This window comes from Nannospalax galili, unplaced genomic scaffold, assembly GCF_000622305.1.
Source record: "Nannospalax galili isolate Female #2095 unplaced genomic scaffold, S.galili_v1.0 scaffold359, whole genome shotgun sequence".
NCBI lineage: Eukaryota > Metazoa > Chordata > Mammalia > Rodentia > Spalacidae > Nannospalax > Nannospalax galili.
The window spans coordinates 4031045-4054394 of record NW_008347042.1 but is presented as its reverse complement, the minus strand read 5'-3'; the positions used below and the strand labels follow the sequence as shown (position 1 = coordinate 4054394).

The window sequence follows — 23350 nt, the reverse complement described above, 5'->3', positions numbered from 1 at the left end:
ACACTCACAGGCAGAGGCAAGTGGATCTAGGTGAGTTTGAGGATAGCCTGGTCTACATAGTGAATCCCAAAACAGCCAGGGATAAAACTACACAGTGTCTCAAAAAGACAAAAATAATAAATAAATAAATAAATAAATAAATAATAAAAAATAAATACCTTTTAAAAATCAGAATGAACATAATCATTGAATCATTCATATTTCATTGTTTACAAATTCCTTTCTGGAGAGTAGAGTCATCATGGCTTTGGGCCTTTTCTAAAGAGAACTGACAAGAGTCAGTTGCAGGCTGAGCTAAACAAATTGGTTCTTTATCTGACAGTGAAGATCTAAATTACCTGTGTCCAATTCGATGCTCAAAATCCTTCACAAAGTAACTTTGAAACCCCAGTGTTTTGACAGTTTGGGGAAGTGAGCAATCCTCTCACTGAGATATTCGTAAGAACACATACATTCATCAGGCTACAAGAAAAATCATAGGCAACTAAGATGACAGAAAGGGACTGGTCGGCAGATTTGAGCTTACATTTGAGCCTGCAGCATGTCACACAGGGAGGCAGGGCTAGGTCTGTGTTTGAGAGGAGAAGCTGACTGCGATGCTAGTTAAAGAGCCTTTAGATCCTGATTCTGCCACTGGCTACCTGTGTGGCCCTGAAAATTTTTCACTGCATTATTTTACAGAGTAAATGAGAAAGATTTCCCAAAGTAGCAAGAATGTTGTTAATCATCTAAGGATGGCTTTGTGGTATTATTCTAATCATCATTTTGTATTAATCCTTTAACCTGTTTGATACTTCAGTTCCTTATCTGTAAATTATACCTAATAGGCTCCTCTTTTTCCAGGATGTTTGAGCTAAGTATAGGAAAGTTAGGAGTACATTGTTAATTTATTATTAGAAATTTCATAATTCTTTTTCCCCCACACATTAATTTAATTGGATTTTATGTGCATCCAGTGAGAATAAGTGTAATTATTCCCAATTCCAGATGATGATCAAGAGGTATCATAAAAATAATTAAAAGCATATAGTTAGGACTGGAACCCGTGACCTTAAACTTTTGATTCTTTAGAATGTAGAAGGAGTAAAAGAAAAAAAATGCTCCAAATGTCAAACAGAATGCAATTCTTATTCTTACATAATCCAGCCTGGTCTCCAAGTCCCATCAGCCTCTATGGTGCCAGTGTGCCTTGGCCCATCCCTTTCTTATTCACCCAGGCTACTGCTCATCCTAGAAGAGCCAGGAAGTTCCTTCTCATTTAATGTTACATAGTGGAAACCTCTTCTCCTTGATTGGGATACTTCCTAAATACCTGTGCTCCAAGGATGCTGGTTGTAGGTCTGATCTATTCTCCCTGAGGTTCCAAAATATTCTTTGTTATCTTCAAAAGCTTTCACTTTGAAATTGTCTGATCCCCAGTTTCCATAGACTACTGAAATATGGCGGGGGGAGCTTTATAGAATCATACTTTCTGCCCTCAAACTAGCCCATATTTACTTTCTCACTGACACATTCCTTCTATTTTTTATATCCTGCATCACTAGTCATTACTAGGCCTAACTTACTGTATGAACCTCCTTCTATTTTCTATGAGTCACCTACTTATCACAGAAAAATTGACACACTCAAAGCCCCATCATTCAAAACTATATTGAGAATGCTCTTTTGTTTGTGCAAAATTGCATAGGGTTTGAAGACTCAAGGAAAATGGAGTTACATTTTTTTAAAAAATTATTGAATTTTTGCAATTTTCATAAAATATAGTTTGATGGTATTGGCTACCCTAACAACACCATCCCTTATGATCCCCTGTGTAAATTAATATGATCAAAGATATAACACTCATATATATATATATATATATATATATATATATGGAGTCCTATAGAGTCTAATTTGTATCTCCTAATATCCTTCAGTGTGGGTCTATCCACTGGAGTCTGATTAATCTACCAAAGATCCCATTCTTGAAAAAGATTGTCTCTGCCCCTCCCAGCAACCATAAGTTCCTTAGGTTGGGTTAGTTTTCTTACCCTCATCCCCATGTCTATGCTGGAACTTTGTTTGTTTTGAACAATGAGACTTGTGCATGCTGCCACCATTGCTGTGAGTTCATATGAGTAACTGACCAACAGTATAGAAAACTCTGATTTTTTGTGGTTATCCACCAACCATCTCTAGTCTTACAATCTTTCCACCCCCTTTTCACCAATGATCCCAGATCCTAAGATAGAAGTTTGATACAGGATCCTAATCTTGGATAAGAACTCTTCCACCTCTTGTTCTCTGCATGTTGACCAATTGTGAGTTTCTATGTTAATCATCATCTGTTGCATAAAGAAGCTACCATGGTGAGAGTTGAGAGATCCATTGATCTAAGGGTATAACAAAAAGTCATTAGGAGTCAGTTTAATATAACTCTTTAGTAGAAAATTAGTGTTAGGCTTTCCCCTATGTCCTGTGTCCTGTCTAGCCTCAGGTTCAGTGTCAGATATGGGTTCCATCCTATGAAGCAAACATTAAATCCAATTAGAGTGGTTGGTTACTCTCATAATATGTGCCACTATTGAACTGGTGGGCCAGTTGTTGAAGTTCACATTTTTCACCAGTGGGTAGGCTTGATGATTTTTTATTCCTTCTGATTGTATGCATAGCTCCTTCCAGTACTATAAACATTAGCCAGGAGAGACGAGGCCCTGTGGTCATCACCAGCTTGATTTCTCCTTGTTTGTTCTACAGCTCATATATGTAGTATGTTCAGCAATAGGGTCTTAACATCAAGTTCTGGTGGGTAACCAAGAGCAGGAACAATGGCCAGTATTGTTTGAAGGTCTATGGCACCCCTGGTCCACAGCTTCTAGAGAAAGAGTCAATTCCCGGCATTGAGGTTTTATTTTGTTAGCTTAGGATCTTCCGAAGGGACAATGTCTCCGTGCCATAAGGTTAAATGAGTTATCTTTTTTTTCAAATCTTCAGAATTTGTCATCCAACAAAGAAAGGTTGAGATAAACACAATTAGAACGAGAGAGTAATCATCCCCTTAGAATCATCATTTTTATTTTTTTATTTCCTAATCTACATTTTTGCTTGCCTTTGATTCTGTATTTTAGTTTTGCTTATAAAATATTTGACAATAGAATGATAATTTAGCAGTTTCACACATACATGCATACAGAGAGAGAGAGAGAGGAGAGAAAGATAGAGGAAGAGAGTTTATATGTTCTGTTGTGTTTGAAATAGCATCTCATATAGTACAAGTTGACCTAGAACTAGCTGTGCAGTTGAGAATGACCTTGAACTCATGATCCTCCTGCCTTCACTCCCTAACTGCTGCTGGTATTACAGGCATGTGCCACCATTCCTGGATATCAAAACTACTGACTTTACACATAAATATTGAACCCAATGTACTTACAGAGAAAAAAAAAAAAAAAAAACAGGAATAAAAATTTTAACTGTAATTTAAGCAACACCCCTTAAAAAGCAAGACCTGGGCACAATATCTACCATGCAGCTCTTCTGAAGCATCTTGCTTTGAGAAAGTTCTCTGGAAAAGGCTTTATTGAAACCCATGACTTAGTGTGTTAGAGAGATCCCCCAGACAGAGCAGCTGCTTCCTGGTTTGCTTGCTTTGCTTCTTCCTGCCCAGACAAGTGAAATGAGTCTCTGGTGAGACTGCTATACCCTCAGGCAGCATTCCAGGCTCTTGTTCCCCCTGTCCTTCCCCAGACTCCCAAACAACAAAAGTATGTGTGACTTCCATTAGAGTTCAATAACCTGGCACATGGCTGCTTCGACCATTTGGTAACTGAGGCACCCAGTGTCCTGAAACTCTTGCTTGTTCCTTCTCTAGTCACCAACCCCTCTAGCCTCATCTTTTGGTTCAGAGGTAAATTAGGAAGCAGGCATCCCTAATAACCACCAGTCTTTTGGGGTCCACTAACTAGCCTGATGCCTATCCTGTGGAAATCCTAACTGCTCCTGTGTCAAAGACAACTCTTCTGGGAAAATGTTATGCTTGGAGAAGTGGGATTAAAGTTTCACGAAAGAGCATTCCCTATGTGTATGCCTGTGTACAGGTGTATGTGTGGGTTGTGTGTATACATGGGTGTGTGTGTGTATGTGTGTGTGTGTGTGTGTGTGTGTGTGTGAGCCAGATGTCAGTCAACCTTGTGTGTCATTTCTCAGGCATCTTCCACCTGATTTTTTGAGACAGGGTCTCTCACTTGTCTAGAGTCCACCAAGTTGGCTACGCTTGCTGGTATCCCCAGATATCTGCTTCTCTCTTGTCTCCTCAGCACTAGAATTCCCAGCCTGGGCACTGCCACACCCAGCTTTTTACCTGAGATCTAGTCATTGAAATCAGGTCTTTGTGCTTCAAGGCAAGAACTTCTATTCTAGTTCTAACACTGTAGGCTTCCCTTAATGGAATGTCAATTTTTCCTTTAGTATTCCGTGGAACCTGCTTTCCTCCTTGGAATAACATGTTTCTCCCTTCTGAAGCAGCACATATGTTCCTGCTGAAAAGAACAACAGAAAAATTGCAAGCGCTTGCTATCTCCGAAGTGGAACGTGGGTTTGGCGCATGCACAACAGAGCCAAGTCTGTGTGTACCATTAGGCGATGTCAGGCCAGTTTGGGGTTTAATTCATGCAGCATGAGATATCAAAACCCAGAGATACAGCACACACTTGCTTATAATTCAATTGCTAGGAGATGAAATCTTAGCCACCTCCATAATATTCATAAAAAAAGACAAAATCGGATTTTCTAAGGATTGACATGAGAGAAGCTGAGGGCACAAGGGACAAGTTCAAGAATGGAAGTCTTCTGGTACTGACGACAGTGATTTGAACAAAATTTGTTCTTTTTATATGCAAATAGGCTGTCTGCTGTACAGCTGGCATCCTGCTCCCAGGCACAGACAATCCAAGAGTGTTTCTAGAGAGCCTCATTCTTTCAGGCAGAGGTTACATTTGCTTTTTCTTTCCCTCTAGATTATCCAATGAAGCATTGAGAAGTGGTACTAAGAGTGAAGTGTGTTTTAGCATCCATAATGTTCTCCAAATAAAGAAGGGAGTTTCATCTTTTCAGCCATTTTTTTTGTCTTATAGACTGACAGATTTCTACTTAACACAAACATAGACACATGAAATATAGTGACTTATTTTTATATTGTTCTGTATGTGACAAAGTAACACATTTTTATTTCAAGAAATATTTCCCAACAACTTGAGCCTAGCCTTTTACATGAAGAAAATCAGTTTTACTGAACAATTAATTTGTTGTAACAGAACTTAGGAGCAGTGGGTGCTCGTGTTTCAATGTAGCACAAATTCTAAAGCAATATTTCTAAAACAAAAGCTCTAACTTTCTTTTTGTGAATGATTACCTATATTCCTTAAGAATTCTATCGCTGACTTTTCCCCTGTAATGTTAGCTTCACCCTTTCCCCAAGTTCTCTCTGAATTTTCCTATCACGTTATTGAGAGTCTTTAAATTCTGGTGGCAAAGTGGATTCCCCATTGAGCAGGCAGAAGACCAGGCTATTAAGACTGTTACCAAGAAAAATTAAATCAGACTCTGAATACTAAGCCACTGGTAAGGTAAGGAGATAGTCTTTGCATTGTAGCCATACACCAGAGTCCTCAAATATATTACTGAATGACCATCAAAATCTTGCATATGGAGCTATCAGGCACATATGGAGCTATCAGGCGGCAGCAGGCACACTGTTGCTCTCGGCATTAGCTCGCACCAGCAAAAGGATCTGAGCAAAACACTGAGTGCAGCAGTCAGTATTCCATAAATTAACGTCCCTACTAACCCCACCTTCTTTTTATGTTTCCTGTATTATCTTAACCGAGAACAGCTTTACGTGGTGGCAGTTTAGAAAGAAACATGTCCAGCACCATTTCAATATGCCTAAGGAACTCTTGCATCAGAATTGATTCAGGTATTTGTTCTCATTTCTTCCTGTGCTCACCAACTGTGCCTGCTCAAGTGCTGATTTCTTCCTTTTCAACCTTCAACAATGACATACATCCTCCTCTAACATTTTAGAAAACTGAAATTAATATTATCATTTCGAGTTATGTGAGTATTGGCTTTCTTAGACAGAAAGTGGTTTTGAACTCAGGATACTATTTTTTAAAAACTTAGTGACTGAAAAGAAATAAAAAAAATTGAAAAGGATAAGGAAAATTTCAGGTTTTGAATCTTTTTACCCCTTTCCATCCACTTTTGTTGCTTATTTTTATTTTTCCATCAGCTATTATTTCTGTTGGCGGTTATGCATGGTTCACATCGTCTTCAGAGAGGTGCCTGTTAATTAAAATCTCCTACACAACAGTTAAGAGCAAAATAATAAACTTTTGTTATGTTTCTTTGAAGATTTAAAAATGGTTAGTGAACTGAAGGGAGAAGCTGTCATTTGTTAAAAGCAATGTGTTCCTGACCTGAGAGTTCAGGTCTTACAAATACATAAGGGGTGGATTCTGTGACCTCATCTTGCAGAGAGATGAGAGAAACAGATGCTGGACAGGAAAATTGAGATAAGGGAGAAAGGAGCAGAGAGGAATAATACTGTGGGAGAAAATTAAAGAAAGCAGACTTACTAAGAAATATACTAAAATGAGCAAAGAGGGCAAGTCTAGGAAACATATTCAATGAATTAAAGATGCATAAGATTTCAGAAACTATTCCAGAATGGATGTGGAGGAGTCACGTGTTAATGGCTGTTGGTCAGCTCAGAGTGATGTAGAGTCACATTATAAGGGCTAACTTTAAGTTAATCATCAAAAGTGAGCAAATTTTCGCCAGCTGCTGATGTAACTGTCCTTGTGTGGACGTTGGTATGAGTCAGGAACACAGTACATTCTGCTGTTTTCCTACACTCAAGTGCATTATCATGAAATGAAGAGCCTGGGAACCAGGCAGCATTATCTTCTAAATCTTCTCAGGAGATCTTCCCCTGTAGGGATTGGCTTCAGAAAATTGCTGCCTTCTTAAATTTCTTCAGGGCGAAAAGAATGAAAAACCGACAGAGGCAACCTAAAGAGGAAAGCATAATACACCAGCATGTAATTAGTTGGGGTTGTTAGGCTCCTAGTGTTCCATACATCTTCTCATGTATGATGTCAAATGATTTAATCAAATGTAATCACTCATATAGAGTGGTGACTATGAAACCGTATAATGGAGTACAATAGTTTATCGTAGTGGAAACATCAGCTAAATTGGTTTATCAGTTGAGAAGTAGAATCTAATTTTCTGAAAGACAAGTAGAAAGAATATATATATATATATTTATATATGTGTGTGTATATGTATATGTATATATATATGTCTATGTCTATGTATATGTATAGTACTTTTGAGAAACTTGACCAAACCTTATGAATATGAGACAAGAATAAGAAACTGTACTGCAAAGGTCTTCTCCAATCTGCAGAGAAGAGGTTAATTTTTCTCACAGTGATAGTAAGATAAGAACGGTGTTATTGGGAGAGACTGGAAGCCAGTGGTTATTTCACTGAAATTGTGTCCGTATAAGACCACACCTCTCATGTAGAATGCTTCCTGGGCACTGCATTGAGGCTTGTCTTGACCTTCATAGGCAGAGATGTCTCTTCAGGTTTCCATAGAAACAGTCTGTAGAAGGGACAGGATTACACTCACATCACAGTCAAAGGTACACTTACATCAGGCTACCCTGGATTCTGGCTGAATATTTTCTGCTTTTAATTGCAAGATTAAGAAGTTTTGCTAAGTACGGTGGTACATGCTTATAATCCAGTTCTTGGGAGGCTGAGGTATGAAGATAATGAGGTCCACCTGTAGTGCACAGTGAGGGAGAGAGAGAGAGAGAGAGAGAGAGAGAGAGAGAGAGAAACAGAAACAGATTTAAAAGTTTCTTAGCATTCACAGTCTTTTTAGAGGGAGGGGAGTATGCAGAGCAGAGGACCAAGTCCAGATTGGGGCATCTCAGTTGTTAAGAAATGTTCACTCTGAACATTAGTTATCCCTGAGTAAAGGGATAACTAATCTCCCCAGCCAGTCCCTAATTATTGCAGGTGAGTTAGCCATTTTCAGCAACATGCCTACTGGGAGACAGAAAAAAAAATCTTTCTATTCATAATAGCCTTTCATTTGGAAGTACATCTTTAAAGGTGAAATGAAAAAACTCAGTGTGCTCACCTGAATTCACAGAATGAAACATAATAATGGTGACTCTGTTTTTGATATTAACACACCATTCCAGAAAGTGATTTTTAAGTATTTATTTCAGTATAAGAAAATAAGATAAAAGATGTATAGATATATGCTTAATAAATGATTTTATTGAAAAAAGAATAACTCTATACTGGCCCAGACGATATTGAGTTTGTGATTAGTGCAAAATGTGAGATATGTTCATTAGTTTTGATGTACAACTATTTTAGTGTCAATAATGACTATGATAATTTTAAACTCTTCTTACATACCTAGCATCGTGTGCACACACATGCGTGCACGTGCGTGCGCACACACACACACACACACACACACACACACTGTATTAGGTACTTGTTGCTGTGACAGCATATCCTTTGGCTTCATAGTTCCAGGATATAGACCATTATGATGGAAAGTCGAGGCAGAAGGAGCAAGAGACAGCTTGTCACAATGCATCCAGAGTTAGGAATTGGAAAGAACGAATGCTATTGTTCAGTTCACTTTCTCCTTTGAACTCAGTTGTAGAACCCAGGCCACAGAATTATGGCACCCATATTAGGGTGGAACTTTCCTATCTCTATTTAATTTATACAATCCCTCATAGATATGTGCAGAGGTTGATTCAACTAGACAGTTTCTCCCAGGCTTGCCCAGAGGCTTGTTTCATAGGTGAAACATCCTGTCTGACTTAAAATAGTAGCCATCATAATTATCCTGTGTAGTTTTTATATAAAATTTGCAATGTATTTTTGTTCTCTAGTGGGTCAAACAGACAAAAAGTCACATAGCTCTTTAGGTATGATCCAGGTATTAAATAGAGTTTTATCTTCAATCAAAAATCCTTTTCTGGGCTAGGATTGTAGCTGTGTTGGTAGAATGCTTGTCTAGTATGTATGAAACCTTGGGGTGCATCCCCAGCACTATATAAGCTGTTGGAGGGGCACATGACTGCAGTTCCAATACCAAGAGGTGGATGTGATACAGGCCAAAGTAGTTTCTTCTTAAGGTTCTTAGTATCATTCTGTTCTCTTTCTAAACACACAAGTCATGTTGTGAGCATCCAGAAAAGACACTGTGAACTGGCTCCCCGGCCAAGGTAAGCAGAGGACGGATGTTGTGTGACTCATTCAGTGTTCATACACAGTGGCTGGGACTACAGAACTTGAACAAATCCTAGAATCAGGCCATGGCAAATACCATTCCATCAGGAAGTGAATTTGCATATAGGTCCCTTCATATAGCCTTGAATTTCCAATGCCTCTGTACCCAGCCTCCTCCATCTGCCTGGCTACTGTGTAACCCAGCTGCGGTATATGTTGGAGGTATTTTGCTCAGCATCATTGGAGAAGGAAAGTGAATCTGTTTGTTTCTGGGTGCTGTCAACAGGAAAATAATCACTTAATTATTTCATTTATTTCTATGAAAATAGCAAATTATAATTTTTGTAAATTACTCGTCTCTCTCCCCTTTTTAGTATAAAACAATCCATGGACATGAGCACATTTTAAGCCCAAGCACCAACACTAAGTATTGAAACTTCTAGGCTAACGAAATGTCTTTAAATATCTCAACACCAAATAAATCCACTAAAAGAGGAGAAATAGCAGTAAAAAAAAAATCTATCAATAAACGGATCATGTGTTAATACTCATTTAATTCAAACAGGATTATTTTTAAGTAATCACTTAATTTATTTAGTTTTTAGGTATTTTTTTTACACTTTTATTAGCATGATGGATCTTAGTATGATATTTCCATACATGTATGTAAGGTAATTTGATTACGTTCACCCTGTCATTGTTTTCCCTTCTCTGCTCCCACTTCTGCTGATCCATCACTCTCCCAACTAGCCCCCTTTCTACTTTCATGTCTTTATATGTTTTTTTTTGTTTTTTGTTTTTTTTGATGACACCATGAGTTTAATTAGAATACCTTTTAGGTGAGGGGCTCCTTATAGGAGCACAGGCAATTTCCCAGTGACTTTTCCACTAAAGAAACTTCCTCCCCTTCTCCAGCATCCATTCACTCTATGCAAAATTTCTCAGGGCTGGGGATTGAGGTAGGATCTCCTTGTAGCCTCAGTTGACGTGGAACTCTCTATGTAGACCAGGCTGAACTCTTTCTCACAGCGATCTACCTGCAACTGCCTCCACAGTTGGGATTAAAGGTGTGTGCCACCATGCCCAGGTTTTTCATTCTTTCTTTCTTCCTTTTTTTTTTTTTTTAAGAATTCCTTTTTATTTTTGTTTGATTTTGGTTTTTATTATTTTATTTGTGATATGAGTGTATTGCCTGGATGTATGTAAATAGACCCATGTCATTCAATACCTGAAGAGGTCAGAAGAGGGCATCAGATTCCCTGGAACTCTAGTTACAAACTGTTGTTAGCCACCATGTAGGTATTGGAATTAGAACCCTGACCATCTGTAAGAGCGGTCAGTACTGAGCCATCTCTCCAGCCCTTTTTTTTGAGAATTCTTAAATAAACAAAACAGAAGCAAAAACTGCCAAACACTGCAGTTCTCTAGTCTTAAATGTTGAGGAAGGCCATTTATTCAGGACACTGGTGAGGCAAGTTTAATGTGATAAGATGCATTGATAAGTATATTTAGAAGGTAGATATACCATTTTTAGATTTGTGTAAACATGTTTAGGGTTTTTTTAACTACTAAATAATCCCACACAGATTTGGTTTTATAATTTTCAAATGAGTAGTTGCTCCATGAAGCAATTTGTCCACTGGCTCAGCATCCACATCCCTGGAGAGCTGCAGTTTCAGTACATGTGGATCTAGGATGTTCATGGGTTTTACTTTATAAAATGAGTGCATCAAGGACTGGTTTGGCATTTATAAGGAAATGCTGCTAAACATGGTAACAGCATTTAAGGAGCCATCTGAGTATGGCTGAGCCAATAAAAATTATTTTATATACCAGATATAATAATATATAACACAAAATTCTGTTAAATAGTAGTATAATGCTATTAGTAAATATGAGTCCCACATGTGAAAGTCCATTCATAAAAGTTCCAAGTCTCACCCTGCCTCCACCATGACAGATGAGGCCCTAGAGTATCACGAGTTTGTGATTTACTCCGTGCCATAGAACTGGAAAGCAGGAAATCTTGGGCTGCATTTCAGGAATTCTGTTTGATCTCAGGGTCTCTCCGTGCCTCTTATTGCTTTAGTTTTAAGGAACAGTGAAAGCTGGGGGATTGTTTGTTCAGAAGGAAAAAAAGGAGGGTGCAGCCTGCAATATAACTATATTGTTACTGCTTTCTATGCTTGGTTTTAAATGTAATAACAGAATGGAATTCGTTACTGGTCTTCATTGCTCTGTATTAGGGTATCTGAAGAGCTGCATGTAATCTTCCATTTAATAAGCTGTCAGTTCTTATGGGAAGTGCAGCTGAGAGTCTGTCCCCTGAAACAGGACAGCAACCCACTTCTGGGAATAACCGCAGCCCACAATCAAGCCCGATAAGGAGTCAGAAAAGAAGTGACTTATTTTGAGCAAAGGTGTCAAGTTCACAAGAGGCGAGGCAGCCACCAGAAAGTGGATGACGTGTGTGTTTGAAACTCAAAAGGTCTAGCTTTCAAATCTGAAAACAAAATACATGTCAACATCAGGAGATACTGTGAGCAGAAAACCAAGAGGAGTGATACAATTAAACACATTCATAAGGCAGTTACAGGAAATGATCAAAATAACCATGAAAAACAGCACAATCTAAATCTAGCCTTTCTTCTCTTCATTTGTAGTACTGTGTTGCTGTTACTAAAACCAGGTACTGGTTCTTGGTTTGAGCAATAAATGATTGTGTCACTAGGCCTTCCAAAGACAGATCCATTGTGGGAGATAAGCTGGTATGCCAAACAGTGACCTGGAGCTGGTGGGGTTTGATGTTTTCTGTAGAATAGGTGAAAAGCAGAGTGACTCAAAACTAGTAAGGGTTAAATAAACCATGGCTATTTTCTGTTGATACATGCTTTCCTAAGCTCTCCTGTATTTCTTGAGGCCTGTGTTTTCAGGAAGGAAAACTTACCAACAAAATACCAGGCAGGAATAAGAAGATCCCAAAGTTTGGCAAGAAGAAATTAAGAAGTTAAATAATTTCCCCCAGCATTGCTTAATTATTAGAACTGACCCCCAAAGCAGTCCTGTTTCATTTCAAAACTCCTGCTTTTTCCATCTCAGTCTGCATGTATAAATAAGATGATCTGTAAACCACTGAAAGGTGACAATTATATCTGTAGTTTGCTTTGCTTTTAAGTTTCAAAGTTCACCTTTGTTCTCTGCGAAGCACTGCGGTGCCACAACAGAGTGTAAATGCACCCCCTTCTCTACCTGCCTGCTGTGATCTGTGCATGGGGTCGGGATGGTGGAAAACCTGAACCCTCACCACGGAATCCAGCTCCCAGGGCTACTTTTCAGTTTTCCTAGTGTAGCTTCAACCTGTGGCAGCCCAGCAGCTTGAACCTGTGCTGATGACTGGAGGGTACTACCAATCACAGTTCACAAACTAAACTTCAAGAAGTACAAACACTATTTCAAAATCAGAGGAAAATGTCGTGAGGAGAGCAGATATTAGACTTTCTGAAAGTGTTTGTCCCTGGAATTTTCTTTTCCAAAATTGGGACAATGTTATGTGAGAGGAGAAAATATTCAAGTAAATATGGTATGGCAGCTGGGGAGTTGTAATAGGAGCCTGGCATGTCAAGAGAAAGTTCTCTGCATTCGTGGCCCCCAGGCAACAATTACTCAGTCCTTATCCCAGTCTCTGTCTCCCAGGCTGGGCCTGAATTCCAGACAGAGGGCTTTTTAAGCCATGCCTGCTTCCTCTTCTGCCTGAGCTCTGCTGTGGTAGGGTAATCATGCTTCCTGCTTCCGCAGTGTGAGGACTGTAGGAAGCCAGATCTTGAGACCAGGTAGGAGAAGAACAAGAAAAGAGTTCATTCAGATATTTCCGAACTAATCCAACCAGTGTCAACAAAGGACATCCTGGTTTCCTGGCTGTGGCCCAAATCACCTTACTTCAAGAAGGAGTGTCAGTGAAAAGCCTAGGGGTTAATGACTAATTGACGTCCCTAAGCAGTGTGTGCATTCTCACACACTGGAGCAGGGATCTCGGCACAGTCAAGATCTCAGCTGCAAATGTGGTCAGTGGAAATGAACTCTCAATTCAGCCCAGCAGCACGTGACTTCCTATTTCTGTAAGGTACTTCCAAGAAACTTCCTCTGTAAAACCAGCTGAGAACCAGGAGATTTCATTCAGCACCCAGACGAAGTTTACTTTCAACCCAGGACAGTTTTCCCGAGAGATGGAGTTAGTTTCTTTTCTTTCTTTTTCCTCTGCTGTTGCCAGCGTGCAAGGATCTCGTGGCTCCTGTGTGTGATCGGAAACTGAATACAGTGGTGCAGATCTCAGTAATCCACCCGGTGCAGCAGAGCTTGACCAGATATGCCAGCACTGAAATTGTGGAGGTGAGCGGGGCATGCTTTTTCTGGCTCTGTCTTTTTCTCTATCTCTCTGCTTCTTGCATGCTGTTTCTCTCTCTCTCTCTCTCTCTCTCTCTCTCTCTCTCTCTCTCTCTCTGTCTCTGTCTCTCTCCTCTCTCCTCTCTCCTTCCCCCTCCCCTCGCCTCCCAATAGCTGACATATGCTATTCTGTGTTCTGTAGCCCTGTTGCTTGCTCCTCTCCTCTGTCACTAAGGAGCACATATCTGTTGTTATTAAGTACACACAGACTATACACAATATAAAGACAAATCTTGTCTTTTCATCGAAAGGTTTTATTTTTCTCCCATAGATACAAAACTTTCTACTGTGAATTCTCAAATAGACAGTAGAATATACATGTATATATCTGTAAATATTATATGTATTTATAACAATTTTAAATGAAATGGAATGAGCAATTTGTTGTAGGAAAAAAACTGAAGGACTCAGAATTCTAAACACGTGAAGTGTTTTCACTCTTTTTATTTGTTTCCTGTGTTCAATCTGATTGTGGAAACTTTATCTTCTGTGCTGTATATGTGTCTTTCAAAGCACAGTGTTTTCCAAAGAAAGATAGGTGATTAACTTGAGAAGCTGTGGTATTTCCAGGCAAAAGGTGTAAATATTGCTCATCAATGACATATTTCCTATTTACATTTATTGTTACTAATATAACATTCAGCATGTGTCAGGGGGAAATTCATTAGTGTGTTGGATTGGATTCAAAAGGGGAAGTGTTTCGCTTTTGATTATTTTGTTCTGATCACATATTTCACAACCTTAGTGAATGAGAGATACATTTTTTAATATCTTGGGCTGAAAAAACTGTGCTCAAGGCTCCTTCAGATTCACTTGTTTTTCTTAGACTTTGTGAGCAGCCTCTGTTTAGAATGAGGAGTTTCTCTGTAAGAACCTAGGCAGTCTGCCCTACCCCTGGCTGGCTTAGCTTGCCTGGTGCTTTTATGCAGTGGGTGGAATAAATGATTCAGAGCACACTGGAGTCACGTCTATTATAGGAATGACCCAGATCCTGTGTGTAGCCTGAATCTGCCATTGTACACTTCAGGTTGCAATGCTGGTGGAGTAGAGTTAACCCATAGCTGAATTAAAAATAGCCTTTCTCATAGAAGACAGATTGAAAATTGTAAAATTATTCATTTTATATGAAACAATTTCAGGTGTTATTTTAACATAGTTTTTTGCTTTTGTTTGTTTTGTTTTGTTGTTTTGCTGTAGCCCCAACTGATCTTGAACTTGCTATGTAGGCTGGCCTGGATCTCAGAGAGATCTGCCTACCTCTGTCTCTTTAGTGCTTGGGTTAAAGGTGTGCACCACCACACCCAGCACAACTTGCTTATTTTTAAAACCTTGCCCAATTTTAAAGTAACTTAGGTGTTTATGATTTTTTCTATTACTCCCACTACTTTCCAGTGACAATATATATATATATATATCCTGAAATTTATTATCATAAGCATAAAATAATTCATGCTTGTTCTTTTTAGACTTTTGTATTTGAATATGCAGTAGAATTATTTTTGGCTGTTTTATTCACTGCCTATCTCCAAATGTCTGGTCTAGTGCCAGGCAAATAGCATTTGGTTTTTTAATAATAAAAAAATGAATGAATGAATAAATGAATTAATGAATAACATTAGCTTTCAGAAATTTTCACAGACAAGTGGCTTATTGAACTCTTGGATACATTTCAGTGGTGTGTGTGTGTGTGTGTGTGTGTATGTGTGTGTGTGTGTGTGTGTAGAACACCGCTGAACATCTAAAAACAATCACACACTCTCAGAGGATGACTTTCAACTGAAGCAGAGTAAGAAAACTAAATGGTTACCGTAAGATTACCAAATGGTTGTATTTGAGGAAATAGCTTAATTTTACTTTGATCAGTTAATATCTAGGTTTATTTGTCTAAATTGTAAGTTGCAGCCACTGAATATAGTTTAAATTGACTAACAACTGGCCTTAAAGAAAGGTTCTACATATAATAACTAATTAAGTTGTTTTGCAAGAGTCCTTCTTAGAAGCTCTGACAAAGATGCAGGTCCATCTACTCAATGGCTGTGTGAATAAAATGGGCCCTAGGGTGGCAGCCCACGGGTAACACTTGACACTTCAGATCTGTCTTTTAATACAACTGTTTCCTAGAAGAACAGGCTCAGACACACTCTCTGCATTGTCATGTGTCACCACATGCTGCCGGCTACAGTTGCTGTCTTATTGAATCCAAGTTGTCTGCTTGTTCTGTTTCAGGGAACAAGAGACCCACTGTTTTTGACGGGTGTCACATTCCCATCTGAGTACCCCATCTATGAAGAGACCAAAATAAAACTGACAGTCTATGATGTCAAGGATAAGTCTCATGACACGGTAAGTACTTGTACTTCTTTCTTTGGAATAGAGGAATTTATGCTTTTCCAAGCTCTTGGGCTTTTGATGCTGGAGGCATTTTTCAAGAGGAATGTTTGAACTGAGTTTATGCTTATCTTATGATTACACTTTGCTGCATGGTATTCAAATTCATTTGGCTTGTTACCCAAGTGGCAATTGGGAAAAAGCAAAAGCTTTCAAAACAGACTTTTCTCTTTTTTAGGAAGGCTGATTTGATCACTTGGTTTACATTTTTGCTGTCTTAAGCTGATTGAAATAATATTATGGGATGAAAGCAAATGGAACAGATTCAGTAATATTTCAAAATTTTCTAGATACTGTGATTCTTCTAAAAACAAGAGATTGTCAGTGCTTTACTCTTGCAATTATTCTTTTGCCTGTTGTGTCTAGAGAAACTACTTTTTCCTGGTGTTACTGTCCTCAGAGCTAACAGAGAATTTAACAGATGCATTGGGCTTTAATTAGCCTCTTTACATCAAGGTCTTGCAAAGTCCCAATGGTTTCTTTGTCTTAGATACTTCAGTCTTCCTACTTAGTTTGAATTTCTTTTCAAATGAATCATCTCTCCTGGTTAGGCTCACAGGTGTCTTAAGACTATCCCTAGTAGTGTCCATTATAAGTGTTGGACAGGTGAAGTGCTGCCTGGGACAACATTGAGAAAAGTATAGGTAGCCCAGCCCTCTCCTTCAATGCTCTACACTAGCGCAGAGGTTTGTATGTTTTCGATGCAAGAGAAAATGGGAATTGTAATAGTCAAAAGTGAACCACAAGGCAAGGAAGAGGTTTGATGATGGCAGACTGGAGCCTTTAGGGAAGCTTATGGGCCTGGAACCCACTTGGTGGCTCAGACAGGAAAGCTGTAGCTCTGAACTCTGCCCTCGCTTAGACTTTTCTGTTTTGCTCATGGTAACTCTTTCCTATAAAGCATAGGCAGAAGGAACCTGGACATCCAGTCCAATGGTGGGGATATTGAATAGAGAAAAAATAATTTATTTTGAAGGGATTCCTACTCACTTAGAACAAGAAAGATTTATTTCTCTGAAATTGTACAACAAATGCCCTGACAAGTACACAGCGTGTGCATGGACTAGAAATAGTCAAGGCAGTTTCATACAATGATTAAGAAGGGAAATTCTCCAGAAATGGTGGTGTGCTCCTTTAATCCCAGCACTTGGGAGGCAAAGGCAGGCAGATCTCTGTGAGATGGAGATGACCAGGCTGGTCTATATAATGAGTTCCAGGGCAGCTAGGTTTACAGGGAGACCCTATCTCAAAAAACAAAGCAAAATAAAAGAAGAAAAAGAAAGCAAGCCAGGTTGTCTGGATCTATTTATTTTACCTACCAGCTTTGTAACTCTGTGAGTTCATTTTTCTTTGCCTCTGTTTCCTCTTCTATACATTTATCTTATGGACTTCTTATAAGGATTAAATGAGTGAGTAAACACGTGTAAACTGTTTAGAGACTAGCTGATGCAGAGAAATGATCATTTACTACTTGCTATTACTGCTGTTATTTTTTTGGTGGGGGGAGAAACCTGCATTATAATTCCTCATAACCAGAAAACTCAGATAAAGGATTAATGAAATATTTTTCTATATTTACTAGCTTTATTTCTTGTGTGACCTAACATTGGTTGTTTTTATTTTGAAAGAGATGGAATTTGGGTTAAAATTTGAACTGCAAAAAAGCAATGTGTGGGAGGGTATGTTTTTTCCTTTCTTTTTTCTTGATTTGGACTATAATGTAGAAAAGGAAACTGTGAAGGAGATCTGTTTGATGGATTATGTATAAAGCCCCTGCTAGCTTTTCTCCTCACAAATTTCTATCAGAGTAGAGAGAGAATTAGAAGGAAGTTACCCAGTAGGGAAGAAGGGGATCTGGTTCAAATGTGTAGTAGGGGGCGATGACTTGGCTGAGCTGAGAAGTGATGAAGTAGAGGGTGATCAGGAGGGAAGGGAACGCAAGCAGAAACAATGGGTTTTACGCTCTCTAACACAAATGATTACAGTCAATTCTTCAGCAGTTCCAAAGTTCAGGTAGATAAGACAAAGAAGGTGAACTCCTATAGAGCTATAGGAGCCTGTGCTTCAGAAATGAGAAAATTTCCCTTAAATGCTTGTGGTTGTTGAGCATTTAGAAATATAAGAAATGTGTGTTAGTTACTTTTGTCATCTTGGTGACCAACTACCTCTCTGAATCTACTTAAGTAAGGGGAGGTCTGTTTGAGCTCAGAGTTAAGCTATACTGTTCATTGTGATAACGAAGGCACAGCCACAGGGGCAGCTGGGTTCATGGTAGAGGGTGACTGCATCAAGGATCTCTCAGGTCTAGGAGATGAGGAATCAGAAAGAGAGAGAGACAGAGAGACAGAGAGAGAGAGAGAGGAGGGGGTGAGAGGAAGACAGAGACATAATGAGAGAGAGAAGAGGGGAGTGGGAGGAAGACAGAGAGAGACATAATGAAAGAGAGAGAGAGACACAGACAGACAAACAGAGGCCTGAAGCAGGGCTGAACCATGACCCCCCCCGCCCCCACAAGGCCCATGCCAATCAGGTAGGATCCATATCCAAAATGTTCCACAGCTTCCCAAAACTGTAGCATGATGTATAAACCAGATATTCAGACATATAAGCCCATGAGGGACATTTCACACTGAAACCAAGACACAATTTTAGGTACCAAAGTGCTTTAGAGCTGGACATGGTGAAGGTAACTTTAATCCCAGCACTCTGAGAAGCAGAGACAGGTAAATCTCTGTGACATGGATGTCAGCCTAGTCCACATGAGGAGTTCTAGGCCAACCAGGGCTACACACAGGGAAACCCTGTCTTTAAAAAATGTATTTTAACCTACAATCCCCTTCATTTAAAATGTGTATGTTTACGGTCTGGAGAGATGGCTCAGCCATTAAGAACACTGACTGTTCTTGCAGAAGACCCTTGAATCCCAGCACCAAAATGGCAGCTAACAACTGTCCGTAACTCCAGTTCTGGGGGATCCAATGGCCTCTTCTGTCCTCTGCGGGCATTGCATGACACAGGTGCACTTACCTACAATGCAGGCATAACACTCATACACATAAAGATAAAAATAAATAAATAAAATACTAAAATAAAATAAAATGTGCATGTTTATTAATACACTACAGATAAATGGTTTGTTTACTCATTAATTATGCCTTTTGTTGACTTTAGCTCTGGAAATTAATTATTTAGAGTCCTTTAAAGACTTTCTTCCTTCATCAGTAGCGTTAGCATATTAAAATATTGGGTGAACTGGAACCTTTGCTGTGAAATAAAATTTTTGAAACTTGAGCATACTTTAAAAATGCAACTGGCTTTCATTTACCAAATGCTGTTAATTAAAGTATAACCTCTTCCTTAAAATAGTTAACAATTAGCTCTGGTGAGGGAAGTGTAAATAGAAACACAGTTCATTAATATGTTAATAGCTCCATGGACCCATGCAGTCTCCCATCTTTTTTTTTTTTTTTTTTTTTCTCATCTATGGAGTTTCTCTTTGGGGTGGGGAGAGGAAGCAAGTGGTTTAAAGTATAACTCATAATTATAAGTACTTAACACTCTAAGTATTTTTCAGATCGTACAGCTTATAAGGCATAAGGAATGAGATTGAATTTGTATATGTTTTAGAAAATCAATTAATTATATGCATACATCTAAAAGTAGGTTAACTATTTTATTCCAGCAAGATGATATTAGACCAAGGCAGAGTAATCAGAGCTTCTTACTAGTTGAACACTAATTGGTTGAGGCAGATGACTCAGTTGCTTGGGTCTTCCTATTGAGCTTATCTTAGCATGGAGTTAACCAGTCAGATAAACCTGTTAGTTTGCCACTTTTTATTCACTTGCAGACATGCTTGTATAGATGTTTTCAGAGAAACAATGACATTTTGTCTGTGTCTTCCATGCAGTTCCTACATTGCTAACTAGTTGTTGCTTTATGCACTTCTAGACAATGGGTCCTAAGATCGTTTGTGTTAGTGACTTTAGCAGAAATGCAATTAATCTTCATAATAAGAGAGAGGAGCCTAACTGTTGCTTCAGAAGGACTGTTTCTCATCCTGTAACATCCTTCATCTTTCCTATTCATGTGTGATGCCTCCCCCTGTGGCAGATGGATAGATATTATTGGGCTAAGGGTCTGGGGGACATAAAAGAATGTGAAGATGATTATTAGGATTTTGTAACATTTCGACTTTTTCTTAGTATGAGGAAATTATATTTCAGAATGAGCTGCTCTAATATCTAGCTGCTTCATGTGGATTTAAAGCCTGAACATGAAGCCCATAAGTAGAAGAGAGACCAAGATCTAGCAGAACAGTTGATATCCTGGCAGTATGTTCTCGTTGTAAGCTCCATTTAAGCCTTCTGGAACGTGAAATATGGACAAACACATTTTCAGAAGTTACTTACAATATTCAGCCTTAGGGTGTCAAATATGGAATCTGAGACTTTCACATTACAATGGGAACTTCTGAGCAAGTAGAAACTTACTTGGTAAAGAATATCAATATCACTTATCTCTCCTCCTCTCCCTTCCATTCCTCTCAGGGCATTGGAAGGTGCTCAACAAGGTTCTTTCAACTTTGTTAAGGAAGGCTGTTCAGTCTGCAAATGTTCTTTTTTCTGGTTTTTTTTTTAATTAATTTTTTTTTTATGAATGTCGATCTTCTTTCAGGACAGAAATTCCTTGAATGTTGGAATGATATATATCTTGTTCCAAAGCAGTTATATTTGTAAAGCAGAGATGAATGGATGAATGTAAAGATGAATGCATTTATGGATGGATGGATGGATGGATGGATGGATGGATAGATGGATGGATGGATGGATGGATGATAGATGGATGGAAATATGGGTGAATGGGATGGGATGGAAATGTGTAGGCACAGTGTTCATATTAAGTGTTATTGAGTTCCCAAGAGGAGAGCTTTTAGAAAACAGTCTGCAAGGCAATAACCTTTAAAGCAAAATTATATTAGTGATAGTTTATGATAGTTTGTTCATTACCTGTCACCCTATTTATCTTCATATCTTTCAAAGATTAACAAACCACATCTTTATAAAAATATTTAATAACTGGAGTTCAAGAACTTAGCAACATGATAATAATTATTTTAATTTTTAAAATTTTAGTATGCATTTATTTTCCATGCTGGAAATTATTTATTTCTTTTAAAATTTTATTTATGTATTTAATTTGTTTTTATTGAATATTTGTGTATTTTATACAGAAAATCTCAATCAATCTTAATCACTTTTATACCCCTGTCTCTACTGTCACCCTTCCATATGCCCCTCCCACTGGAATTCATACATTCTGTCATTTATGTTAAGGCCTGTTTTATCAAGTTAGTGTCCCCAGACATTCCTCAGTGCAAGTTCATCTACTGAGGTCTAGTCAGATAGTCTAGAGTCCCTCACTTTATGAATGTCGATCAGCTCTTTCCCACCTAGCAGTAATTAGTTGTCAGTATTTCTTCAGCTAAGATTGGGTTCTGCTGTCCGTTTCCCCAGTTCTATGCTGGGTTTTTCTCTGCTTGAGTTTGCATGGGACTTGTGTTTGATGACAACATTACTGTAGATTCATATGAGCAGGGTCCCAGGAGCTTGTAGGACTCTATTTCCATATGATCCTGTACCTCCTCCCTGGTTCTTACAATCTTTCTGCCTCCTCTTCCTCAATGGTCCCTGAGCCATGAGTGGGTGAAGTTTAATAAAGGAGTCCTGTTCAAGGACCAGCATTCTGCAGAATCTTAATCTCCACACTTTGAACATCTGTGATCTTTTGTGTTCCTGGTCCTCTGTTTCTTGAAGGAGCTTCATTAATGAGAATTGAGAGATTCATTAGTGATCTCTTTTTTTTTTTTTTTTTTTTGGACAGGGTCTCCCTGTAGCCCCAGCTGGCCTGGAACTCACTATGTAGACGAGGCTGGACTTGAACTCAGAAATCTGCCTGCCTCTGCCTCCCAAGTGCTGGGATTAAAGGCATGTGCCACCATGGCCGCTGTCATTAGTGACCTCTTTACCCTTATTGTATGTTCCCTGAGCCTTAGGAGTAGAGGTTGCATTATAGATGGGTCACTCAGGCTTGGGCAATTCACAGACAAGTGTCAGTGTGTGACCTGTTGTAGTGTTTGTAATAGTCTCCGTCTGGTGCAAAAGAAGCTTCTTTGATGAGTGGTGACTGGGATATTTGGCTGTAAATATAAAGATACATATTTTGCACATAGCAAGAAATTACATTAGTCTAGGGATGTAACAGTCTTGGGGTTTTCTCTAAGATCTATGACCTCTTCAGCTATGTGTATTTGGTTATGTTTACAGTACCACACTTGAGTTTCTTCCCACTAAGTGGGCTTTTATTCCAATTAGGTAGCTGTTGATTGCCCCCAAGATAAAAGTGCCACTACTGAACCAATGTCATATGCTGTGCTGACCATTGATGTGGTTATTTGGTCTTGAAGCTGGTGTTGAACCATCAATTCCCTTCATAGTGTTCTACAATGCTATGAGAGCTTGCCCTCAGGGAAAGTGACTTCCAGGTCATTTCCAGGTCCATTGTTCCAAATCCCATGTCAGAAGTATATTCTGTCTTCAGCAGTAGGGTATTACCTTCAAGTTCTGTGAGGCAATCAGGGGCCATGGCATAGCCTGTGCAATTTTGGGGGTCTGTTAGACCACTGTAGACAACAACTCAAAGGAAGGCTTCTCCTGTCTGGCACTGTTTCTTGTTATGGAGCTTTTAGCTATACACTTGGACTCATGTGGAGATACTATATGTGTAATTGGTCCTTAGGTTGTTGGACTAATGTGATTCCCTTTTTTGGTAAAACTATCAAGGCATGATTTATCTCTCTGATCTCTCTCCCTGTCTAACTCTTCCATCATGGCTTCCCCATTTAAAGTGTCCCCATTTTCTCCATTTCTTGCTTGATAATACCAGTCCCTAAGGTCCCACCTCTTTTGAGCTCCTTCTTTCCCTTTATCCCCAAGGTTCCATGCATAACCTTCCCTCCCTCCTCCCATTTAAATATCTACATTTAAAAAAATTATTTATTTTATAACCACATACTTAGAAGAAGCATTTCATTACAACAGCGTTGACATATTCAATAACAATTTCCTGAGCTAAGATGCATATCTTTCAAAATTGGCTGTAAAATTTTAGTTTATAGTTGAATTAATACAGTTATACAATATTTT

The 23350-nt window shown here is 38.8% G+C and overlaps 1 protein-coding gene across 1 annotated transcript in view; it reads left to right on the top strand.

Moving 5' to 3' along the window:
• The window catches only part of Inpp4b (inositol polyphosphate-4-phosphatase type II B), a 939536-nt gene that overhangs the window by 497252 nt on the left and 418934 nt on the right, over nucleotides 1-23350 (top strand). The window contains exons 6-7 of the mRNA XM_008843442.3: nucleotides 13585-13703; nucleotides 15984-16100. Coding sequence (XP_008841664.1) covers nucleotides 13585-13703; nucleotides 15984-16100 — 236 coding nt within the window. The remainder of the gene's footprint in view (nucleotides 1-13584; nucleotides 13704-15983; nucleotides 16101-23350) is intronic.